The 12364-nt window shown below is 33.0% G+C and overlaps 1 protein-coding gene across 2 annotated transcripts in view; it reads left to right on the plus strand.

Moving 5' to 3' along the window:
• Window positions 1-2816: 2816 nt before the first annotated feature.
• Window positions 2817-12364, plus strand: part of LOC130669842 (uncharacterized) — a 28120-nt gene continuing 18572 nt past the window's right edge. For both annotated transcript variants that reach the window (XM_057472951.1, XM_057472953.1), the window contains exons 1-7: window positions 2817-3274; window positions 3345-3494; window positions 7728-8038; window positions 8248-8440; window positions 8524-8892; window positions 9879-10049; window positions 10132-10284. In XM_057472951.1, coding sequence (XP_057328934.1) covers window positions 3046-3274; window positions 3345-3494; window positions 7728-8038; window positions 8248-8440; window positions 8524-8892; window positions 9879-10049; window positions 10132-10284 — 1576 coding nt within the window. In that variant the 5' untranslated portion in view covers window positions 2817-3045. The remainder of the gene's footprint in view (window positions 3275-3344; window positions 3495-7727; window positions 8039-8247; window positions 8441-8523; window positions 8893-9878; window positions 10050-10131; window positions 10285-12364) is intronic.

Consider the following 12364-nt stretch of genomic DNA (forward strand, 5'->3'; position numbering starts at 1 on the left):
TATCAATCCGTATATGATTCCGAAGATAAAGAAAAATAAATTTGGTTTTTTCGTCAGGTCGTTCTCGAGATATCTTGATCATGTATTATTTATATGTTTTTGAACCACAGATTAAATGTGAGTGAGTCGTGGGACCTTGTCAGGTCGATAGTAACGCTCAACCTCTTTGCTTCGTGTTAGAGGTATGCAATACCGTGTGCTACTGATAGGGTAACAATTAGTATATAAAAAAACTATACAATATTTGTACCTACAATAACAATAATCGTTTGAATAAAAATTCTAAAATAGATATATGCTTTATAAAATTTATTTATACAACCGACTCTTAATAAATTCAATAATATTAAATGAATAAATATTTGCATTTGAAATTTTGATTTTCAAAATTATTTATCCGTTATTAATTTTAAAATTTATCATTAGACTACAAATATAGCATGTATGGTTCATCAATTCGACCAATCAGTTTTCAAAATATCATTTTTTAACAAAGATAATATTTGAAATTTTAATAAAATCCCGGGAAAAAATAATCAGACCTGATCAGACACGAAAAATGACCATGCCTGGTCTGATCAGGTATGTTCATGTCCAGCCGGGTAAAAAAATTATCGATAAAAAATGGTCCTATATGATTATATATAATTATGTATAACTATATACATTTATATATAATTATTTCTATAAAAATAAAAAAAATTCGGGCGTGTGCAGGATTTGAACCGGGGACCTCGCGCTCGAAAGTTTAACCCGCAACCCGTTGACCTAAGAAATTGACTTAAAAAGTAAATTTCGTATGAACTTCGAGTAATAAAAATCTTATACATGCTAGATTTTGAGTCAACAAAGTTTCATATCTAATTTATTAATTATTAATTTATAGTTATGTGAAATTATACATAAGTTATATATAATTATAACTACGTTAGATATATATAATTATAACTAAGTTAGTTATATTTAATTATAACTAAGATTTTAAATGTAATCCCATATATCAGGTATGGACAGGCATGAACAGGCATGAACAGGTATGATCAGGCCTGAGCGTATTTAGCGCATCAGATATGAACAGACATGAATAGGCATGAACAGGCATGAACAGGTATGATCAGGCCTGAGCGTATTTAGCGCATCAGATATAAACAGACATGAATAGGCATGAACAGGTATACTCAGGCCTGAGCGTATTTAACGCATCAGAAATGAACAGACATGAACAGACATGAATAGGCATGGACAGGTATGCTCAGGCCTGAGCGTATTTAATGCTTCAAACGTGAACAGACATGGACAGGTATGATCAGGCCTGAGTGTATCTAACGCATCAGATATGAACAGACATGAATAGGCATGGACAGGTATGCTCAGGCCTGAGTGTATCTAACGCATCAGATATGAACAGACATGAATAGGCATGGACAGGTATGCTCAGGCCTGAGTGTATCTAACGCTTCAGATATGAACAGACATGGATAGGCATGGACAGGTATGCTCAGGCCTGAGCGTATTTAACGCATCAGAAATGAACAGACATGAACAGACATGAATAGGCATGGACAGGTATGATCAGGCCTGAGTGTATCTAACGCATCAGATATGAACAGACATGAATAGGCATGGACAGGTATGCTCAGGCCTGAGCGTATTTAACGCATCAGAAATGAACAGACATGAACAGACATGAATAGGCATGGACAGGTATGCTCAGGCCTGAGCGTATTTAACGCTTCAAACGTGAACAAACATGGACAGGTATGATCAGGTCTGAGCGTATTTAATGCACCAGACATGAACAGACATGAATAGGCATGGACAGGTATGATCAGGCCTGAGTGTATCTAACGCATCAGATATGAACAGACATGAATAGGCATGGACAGGTATGCTCAGGCCTGAGCGTATTTAATGCTTCAAACGTGAACAGACATGGGCAGGTATGATCAGGTCTGAGCGTATTTAACGCATCAGACATGAACAGACATGGACAGATATGATTAGGCATGATCAAGTCTAATTTCAGGCCTGATCATACATGAACAGGCATGTTCAAGTCTGATCATTTTTTCCTGGGATAGTTTTATTATTCGATTAAGATTTTCCTACAGGGAAAAAGATATATCCGGGAATAAATACCGACGAAATAGCACACATACGACAATAAAAGATATAAGCGGGATATAGACTATTTTGCTACAATAGAAATTTTTTCGTGCGGGCTATATAAATAGCATACAGCAAAAATGTAGTTTATTAGCTGTAACTTAGCAAAGTTTTCAACGTTGTTACGTTGTTAGACAGGATTAAGTCTTGTTAGATTATCAATTCTTAGATGTAATAGTTTATAGTCAATCGTGAATCACCTTGCCCAGAATCTTTATTAGATAATATTTCTGCCGACATTTATGAGTTTTCCGCTTGGAACTGATCTGTTTTGTGGTTTTATGGTAAAACACTCGGTATTTTTTATATGACCCAAATTAAGTCATTACCTAAATTTTTTTATAAATTTTACAATTATTTTTTGAATTATTGATATAAGTATAAAATCTTTTTGTTACATATTGTATAAAATAAAAATTCTGTAATGAATGTTATCAACTTATGTTTAATTATTTATCATATGCATTGTAAGCGTTCAAATGATAAAGTCATCGGAAACGTTTATCTCAATTTTGAAATAAGGCAACTTATTCTTTCCACGAAATAGACAATTATTAATACAATCTTTATTTTTTTTTTATCATTTTTTCTTTTTTTTTTATAAATATATATCACTGAGAAAAAAAAATTTTTCAGCAAAGTACATTTAGTCTACTCATTACAGCCATCGTTGGCTCAACGACGCGGCGAATATTATTTATTAATAGAAAATCGGCTTATATGAGTAAATTGAATCTACAATTCACATTGGATATATTTTTTTTCATGTGTTTAAATTCGAATTTATGGGTATGCTCGAAAAAAAAATTTATCATATCTCACCCGCTGACCACAAAGTGTTAGATCCTAAAATAGTATCATTGTAAATTAAAAAAAAATATGAAGTTACCATTACTGTTGACTGTTTTTATTACAACTATTGTAGTTGTTTTTAGTAGTAATTTACAAGTATTTCGTCAACAAATCACTATCAATGATCATTATAATTATTATTTACGATATGAAACTAAAAAAATGCTTTGCATTAGTGATAATCCAATGGATGCAATTATTTGGAATGATGTCTTAGATAACAATACTCAAAGAGAGGATGATAACATATTGCCAGGTAAAAATTTAATATTGAAACAATTTTTATTTATTAGTTATTTAATCTTTATAATCATGTTATTTTTTAGAGTCTATCGTGAATCAAGAACTTAAAGATAAGTGTAAAATTTCAATGTATGATTTTAAATGTTTCTCGCAATGGATAAATAATTCAAAGTGGGAGGTAGTATATTCGTTTAGAAATCCTATGGGTCCTGTTTTTGATATTCGATGGGAAAGTAAGTTCATTTTAATAAAACTATAGTTAACTTTTAAATTTAATGTTGGGAATTTAGGTATAGTAATCGTGAATGAAACAAATCAATTTATTGAAGGTTCAAGGTTGAAGTTATGTAAAAGGACTTCAATAATCTTGAATAACTTTTGAAGGAGTGAATTTAGCGAAAATTGTTAAGAGACTTTTTTTGTAGAGCATTCAATTTCCTTCAAGAATATTCATTGTCTTTTTCCGGAAACTTATTTTTACATGAATTACAAAATTCCAAAGTTGAACAATCAAATTTTAAAATCATACCAACGTTCAAAGCATGATTATAAGGAAACGGTTCATCTGACAAAAAATTTCAATCAGACCTTTTTTGTCGAGCATTAAATTTCCTTCAAAAAATGTATCTGAGTCGATTTCGTTTATCTCGATGGTTTGAGAGTTATGAGACAAAAACCCGCTCTTAAAAAAAAAATAAAAAATTGCGATGATACACCTCTTAATATCAAAATTAAGGGCTCAAATTTTCACAATAATTTTTTTTTGTCATCCCAAATAATATTTCCACAGTATCGTTAAAAAAAAAAATAGTCGATTTTTTTGGCCCAGTCTAATATATATTGTAGTGATTGGTATCTTAAATTAATATCACTTATACACTACAATGATAACACACTTAAATTATAAATAATAACACCACAATTAACAGCAGTAAAAGAAAGCAAGAGAGAGCAATATAGTTTATTGAGATACAATGTTTGCTGTTTAGTTGTCAATATAAGACTGACTGACTTTTGTCGCGAATCTATAAAACAAGAGAAGAAGGCATTTGTTTTCTAGCTATTCAAATATTTAAAAGATCAGTTTCACATTCGTTACACTACCCCCTTCTCAATAAAATTATCGTCCCGATAAAATTTGTGTTGGAAGAATCGAACTTAATTGAAATTAAAACTATTTACAATCTTCGTTCGATTCCGCTATGGTCCCAACACACCCTATCTATCACCCTACAGGGAAAAAAACACCATAGCCCAAAAACAACCCTGTAGGCTAACGCAAAGATAATAAAAAAAATAAAGAAATAGTCTATAGTTTAATTGAGCTAAGAATTGATAATAATAAAAAAAATAAAATATTCTGCTAAGAAGTTAATCAGTGCACGTGACTCTATTTTCCTATTCAACGAATCAAAATAAATAAAATTTAAAATGTAACCCTCCTCTTGATTGAATGGACTTTCAATGGGAATGGGATCAGGTACGGGATGGGAACAGGAACTCCTTCCTCTCCTCCTTGAAGGACTAGGAATGGACTCCTTCTCTCCTTCCCCAATGAAATTGGAAATATTATCTGCACATAGTAAACAAACAAAACGAGTATTTCCAATATTTTATTAAATTTTATTGCTAAATATATTTATCGTTTCATCCTATTATTTATTAATTGTTAATTATAAACTTTCATTATCGTGATCAATTCAATAATTTTGATCTTATATGCTCAATGTTCTGCCGTTCGATTCATCCAGACCATTCTCCGATATGTTATCTCGAGCTAACATACCAATGATTCTGAATAACACACGTTGCAACGAATTTCATTTTTCTCCCTAAAAGCTCCTCGGAAACTCTCCAGGGCATCCACCTATCTCTCAGAAGTCGTGGCCATCAACAAAAGAGAAATGTCGACTGTGTCAACTCCGGATGGATCCCAAAGCTCCAGTCAGGTTGCTCTTAGCCATTGATAAGTCCTCAGAATCAAACTTTTGATCCTCGTTGAGCTCACTTAGATCAAAAGAAATATCCAGTCTCCGATCAATGACTGAGGAATCCCGGGAACCCCGCAACGATTAATCGTTCAGGGCCCACAGCCAGACTTCCCTTCAGCTAATATACTCAAACCCAGAACATTTCCAGTCCTTATAGAATCCCGGGAATCCCTCGAATAACGTTACCACCGAGATCGTTCAGAGTCCTCAGCCAGACTTCTTTCAGAATCTCGGGAACTCTTCAGCAACGTCTACAGTGTGGCCATTCAGGGTCCACTGCCAGATTTCTCTTAAGGACTATACCAACATTTACGATCACTATTATCAAATTCTAGCTTTCTTTTTAAATTAGTTTTATAATTATCTAATTGTTTAAAATTATTATTTGGGTGAATTTTATTTCTTTCCTCACTGTCAATTAATTTTGAAATTGATTCTAATTCTAAAGCTCTTTCTAAAGCTTTATTTAACGTAAAAATTTTTTCGGATCTTAAAGAATATCGTAATTTTTTGTCTAGTAACCCACTAATAAATTGTTGAGAAGATTGGCGTTCAATCATATCATCTGTTAAATCGGGATACGCGAGGCGAGAAAGTTTGTCTATTGTTTCAGCAAAGCTGTCAAGAGACTCGTTAAATTTTTGTTTTTTATTTTGTAATTCATTTAAATAAACATAAGAAAATTTTCTTTCTCCGAATCGCGATATTAAAATTTCTTTAATTTTATCGTAATTTTTTAATTCATCCGACGATAATTTTTCTAAAATTGTTTGAGCTTTTCCTCTCAATAAAGCTCCTAAGTATGATGCATTAATTTGATCTGTCCATCCGTTGTGATTTGAAACGATTTCAAAATGTTTTAGATATCTATCAGCAGATATAGAAGCATCAAATGTGTCTGGCTTAATTGAATCAATCGGTTTAAAAACAAATGATGGTTTTGATGTCGCGTACAAGTACTTAAAGCTCAATAACTTTTTAACCGTTAGGATTACGAAAAAACTATTTCAATACTTTTTTGTAGAGAATTAAATTTCCTACAAGGGTGATTGATGGAAAATACAGAAAAAATTTTTTTTCGTCGTTTTACCGGATGATAACGTAAAAAAAAATTTTTTACGTGTTATTTAAATGGGAAAATATAAATGTATTGAGCTTCTTGAAGAATTGAGATATCAAGCTGCGCTTTGGAGGGATTTTTTTTTATACCTTAGAGAAGCTTTTGGAATAATAGCCAAAAAACTTTTTTTTTTTGGTCCACTCTAATATATATATATATTAGGGTGGCGCAAAAAAACCGACTATTTTTTTTTTTTCCATCTCGCATGAAAATTTGTTGGTTTACGATGTTTTAAGAAGCCCTTCCAAAAATCAGCTCGATAAAAAATTTTTAAGAGGTCGCTCACGAATTTTGAAAATATCAAAAATGATCGAAATTCGGATTTTTATTTAAAAAATTTTTTTTTTCTCGTGGCAGCAATAGTTTATATTTGTAAAATCATGACTATGCTGAAAATTTCAGCCCAAAATATAAATATTTAAACGGCGCTCAAGAATTTCGAATATTAACTGATAATATGTAACTAATAGTTTGAATTAGTTTTTATAACTCAATTATTGTTATTTCACTTAAATATAACTTTTGCATATCCAAAAATATACAGGACAGTCTTAAACAATAAAATTTGGTAAGTTTTGAATGAGCGAAAAAACCTACAAATTGGATTAAAAAATAAAAAAGTATGTAAATAACTTATTATTTCTATTTCTCGGGTTATATTTTCATTCATTGTCATGCAAATTGATAGTGAAAAAATCGAGAAGCTTTATTATTAATATTTAAGGGTCGCTCAAAAACGTCCAAGAGACTGCGCTCGGAAACATTCAAAATTCTTGAGCGCCGTTTAAATATTTATATTTTGGGCTGAAATTTTCAGCATAGTCATGATTTTACAAATATAAACTATTGCTGCCACGAGAAAAAAAAAATTTTTTAAATAAAAATCCGAATTTCGATCATTTTTGATATTTTCAAAATTCGTGAGCGACCTCTTAAAAATTTTTTATCGAGCTGATTTTTGGAAGGGCTTCTTAAAACATCGTAAACCAACAAATTTTCATGCGAGATGGAAAAAAAAAAAATAGTCGGTTTTTTTGCGCCACCCTAATATATATATATGAGTGCAAATGAAGAAAAACATATTGCCTTGAATTTACTTGGAATCTCTCGTCGACCCAAGTACCTAAGGTCAGAAAATTTGATCCATGCTAGCTTTCTTTTCCTTAAGTAAATATATACATATTTTGAACTCAACTTAAATATATATACTACAACTTAAATGCAACACTGTTCGAAATATTATTTCGAACAGAATATTTAGTAAAGAGAAGTATTTTAAATAAAATATATATAAGAATAAAGATTGATTTTTGTACAGAGAATCCAACATATAATAATGTTTTTTTCTTATGCAGACTTCCCAGAATATTCTAAACTTTCTGATAGTGATACGGACTACCATCCTGTTGAATTCTATAGAGATGACAGTCCATATTATACAATTTTACGTAAAAATGGGGCTCTAGTAGTTTCTATTCGTGGATCCGCTAATGCACAATTCTTGTTGTGTGAAGACAAAGATTATGAGCACAATTTCTGTTACTGGCTTATAATTGGCGGTTGGAATAATACCATCACTGGAATTAGGGAATGTAGAAAAGGAATACCATTAGAAAATTCAGCCATATATCCTGATTGCCGTATCCTTCGAGCTTCAATAACACAAGTAAAAAAGCAAAATATTATATTTTTTTTCTATAAGATTATTCATTTAATCTTTTCATAATTTTTTAAATAACGTGAAAATTTTTCTAAATATAAAACAGTTTATTGTTCTTAATATATCGGAAATTTCCCACCCGATCCTTTCCGAAATAAATTAATGGTTTAAATTTATAGTTTAAAAATTTATCGAGACGCAGTCATTTCTTTTAGCATTCTCCATTAAGTGCTTTTGAGTGGAAAACTTTTATTATTATATGGGATAAAGAAACACAAAGTATAAACTTATTTAATCCCCATGAATTAATTTTATCATATACTATTTCTAATTCAACTATTGAAAATTTTTTGGTATTTTATGGAAATCCAAATCCTTCATATAAAATGTTATATCGTTTTCATCAATGTAAGTATCATTTTATCATTATCGGATTGATGATTGATTATTGATACATAGCTTTCAAATAAAATATATTTTTGTCTGTTAAGATCAATATGTTCTATCAACTGATCTGGATACCAAATTAATCAGTCCACCACTGTCAACTGATTATTTTTCAGAATTTTGTGTTGACATGCTAATCGGTCTGTGTGCAGACTGTCAATTGATTGTAAAACTAATTGACAGTAATAATACCCAAATACTTACGGAAACTTTTTCAAGCGCAACTGTAAGACAAAAAGTTGACCATAAGCTTCCGATGTGGCAATATGTCCGTTTCAATGTTTCAAATGTCGATGGATTTCAGAATCCATTTAGTTTAGAAATTATTACAAACTCAACTAAGATATCAAGTATTGATCAACATCACTGGGCTATTGCTAATATAAGTGAATGTTTGACATCTAAATCAACAGGTATTAAGTAATAAGACTAATAAAAAGATTTCATGCCCTAGTGGATTCGAATTACAGTAAATTACCGTAATTTACCGCAAATGTACCGTAAATTACACTAATTTACGGTAAGTTGCCGTAATTTACGGTAGATTACCGCAAATTACGGTAATTTGCCGTTAGTTACGGTAAAATGTCGTATTTACGGTAACTCTTCTGAATAGCGTAAATTACGGTAAATTGCGGTAAAAAACGCAATTTTGCCGCAAATTTTACGGTGAATTGCTGTAAAAGTATGGTATTTTACCGTAATTTGCGGTAAATTACGGTAATTTACCGTAATTACGATCTGCTAGAGTGGGAACTATTCCCATAATGCATAGCACAAGTTCCCATAATTTTCTTTCCGTGTACAGAAAATATGCTCGTTTTAAACTCTACTTAAACCGATGATAAACAGGTGTATCAAAACTTCCCTCGCAGATTTGAATCACGGTGGAAACACCGTGGATCCACCGTGGTTACACGGTGGGTTTGTTCCATTTCACCACCGGCAATACACAGTATATCCACTGTGATTACGCGGTGTATCCACCGTGATTCCACGGTGGCTTTGTGCTATTTCACCACCGTGGTTCCACGCTGTATCCACCGCGTAATCACAGTGAAAACACCGTGTATACCCGGTGGTAAAATGGAACAAACTCACCGTGTTTCCACCGCGATTCAAATCTACGAGGGTTTAGATAAACACTATTCAAACTTAGTTTGAATAATTATGAAATATTATTCAGTTTAAAAAAAGTTTGAATTCGGTTAACACTTACAGTTTGTACGATTAATTAAATTTATGTACATTAAGTTTGAAATAGGTTTTTGAAACTAACGATAAACCCTGTTGAAATTTAATATAAACCGAAATCTTAATTAAAACCTTTTTTAGTCTGTTTAACCAATCCGCTAGGGATAAAATATAATTTAAAGTAAGTATTATTTATATGATACAGATTTAGAACATCAAATATCAATGACCCTCTCTACGCAAATTAACAGTGAATATCAGAACAGTGATGATATTAATAATAGCGATGATGTTTGGCCAAATATTACATGTCAAAAGTTTTCATATAATGAACCTCAAGTACTTACAGTTGATTCCCAAAATTTAATTCCAATAGGTAAGAAAAATGATCAGGTGATTTCACTATTTAGACAATTTAGCACTAGTACATTATAATTATATGTGATGTTTTCAATTAGATAATCTTCACTTGTGTCCTGAATCACGTATTGGACCGCATTGTATGACTGATTGTAATGAATATTTTGACGATGATTGCAGTTTCGTATCAATATGTGACAAACATAGTTGTTACTGTATACAAGGTCATGAAGGGCAAAAATGTAATAGCTGTAAGTATTATCAATTTTTTATATGTACCTTAAGTTCCGAACGTTCACTCTACCAAAAAAATACACTAATGCAAAAAATTAACGGAACAGAAAAATTTTAGAAATTTTTTAGTGATTTTTGCAAGACTGTAACTTTGTGAAAAATAATCGTATACGATTAAAAGAAAAACAAAAAATCACATATCGCGTTGGATTTTTCATAGAGCTCCTGTTGAGTCCCCTAATCTGGCAATCGGACTTCTCTTCGATATTTCTGACGCCTTTGACAACGTGTGGTGGCCGCGAGTACTCGAGGGTTTAAAGAAACAGGAATGCCCCAAAAATGTTTACAAGATAGTACAGAGTTACTTTGAGGATAGGACAGTCGCATTGTCATGGGGATTCGGGAGGGAAAAGAAAAAGCCAACAAGGGGATGTCCGCAGGGATCAGTTTTGGGGCCATTATTTTGGAACATTATGTTCGATGACTTGCTTAAGGAATTAGAATTATCAGAACACGGGAGTAAATTTGTAGCCGATGCTGACGACCTCCTCGTCATCATAGAAAGAACCTCACGCGCGGACATTGAAAGAAAAGTACAAGGGACGGTAGATTCGATACTGGAATGGTGTCGTTCCGCGAAACTTACGCTGTTGGAGTCCAAGACCGAAGCGATATTCCTCAAGAGAGATTACACCCGACGAAGTCCACGCAAGGACAAAGGTCCGTACCCCTACGAAGCGAAAAGACAGAAAAAGCCCAAGTATGATTCAAAGTCACCGAAAATCGTAATAAGTAAAACAAAAATAGCATTCAAAAAGAGCGTTGGATACTCAGGGGTACACTTTGACCAGGACCTCAAACCAATCACACACATAAAGACAAGGTGTGCGAAATTAGACAAAACTTTTGGTCGTTTACGCCGTCTCGTACGGACTGAATGTGGACTGCGCTTTCCAGCTATGTCCACCATCTACAGGGGTTACTTCCTGCCTGTTGTCACTTATGCGGCAGCAATTTGGAGTGACCTATGTGGAGTGGAAGGCTCTTAGGGCCCTGCAACGTCGAGCCCTGATTACGATGACGTGTTCATACAATACGGTATCGTATGAGGGACTTTGTGTAGTTGCAGGGGCAGTGCACATTCTGCTTGTGATTGACGAACGTTGCGCCTGTTACAATCGAACTGGCAAACAGGCAACCCTTGGATCCGTGACCGTGCAGCCAGATGACGGAGAATGCCTTGTCTCCCTCAGAAAAGAAATCATTCGCAGATGGCAAGAACAGTGGTCCACAACGGACGACGGACGCATGACATTCAACTTCTTCCCCGATGTTACTGAACGTCTAGCGAGCAAACACATGAGCCCTAACTTCTGGCTTACCCAGATTTTAATTTAGATTTTTACCCCGTTACAGTAGCAAACGATAATTGGTATCGAATTTACTCAATGTTGTCAAAAAATATTTTTTATCGGCATTGATTCTCAACTCCAATAATTCATATTATTTTACTTATTACGAATGCAGGGCTCGTCCTGTGGCTTCAACAGGACTGGCCTTTAATCCTGGTAGAAGCAACAGAGGACTGATCTTGTGATATATTACGGGACTTTTCTGTTGCAGCAACAGTTCTTTTTTCCATGCAGAAATATTAGGGTTCGTTTCATTTTCTTACTGAGTTTTTGAGCAACAAATATTAATAGTTTGCCAGTCTACATTAAACAGTTTCGAAAATATAAACTATCTAAGGCCACAATGTCGTCGGGATGAAAATCGCAGTGAACATTAAAATTTAAAATTAAAATAAAATCATAACTTTGAAAATGATTAAAACGCACTTACTCCACAGTAAAATGTACAATTTTTAATCTTAAGGGTTATTAATTGGCTAGAACGTAGAAATCGATCCCCCGCGTAGGAGTTCAAAAAAAAAAAATCCAGCGGGGCATATTCAAAAACACTATTTTTTATTTTTCACTGCTAATAAAGATGTGTCGTAAGGTTTGTTCCAGTCAATTTATTTTGACGAAGCTTTTTGAGGTTATTCGGAGGGTTGGGGGGGGGGGGGCTAAAAATATGCTCCCGTACAAAATTTAG

The sequence above is a fragment of the Microplitis mediator genome, chromosome 6 (assembly GCF_029852145.1).
Source record: "Microplitis mediator isolate UGA2020A chromosome 6, iyMicMedi2.1, whole genome shotgun sequence".
NCBI lineage: Eukaryota > Metazoa > Arthropoda > Insecta > Hymenoptera > Braconidae > Microplitis > Microplitis mediator.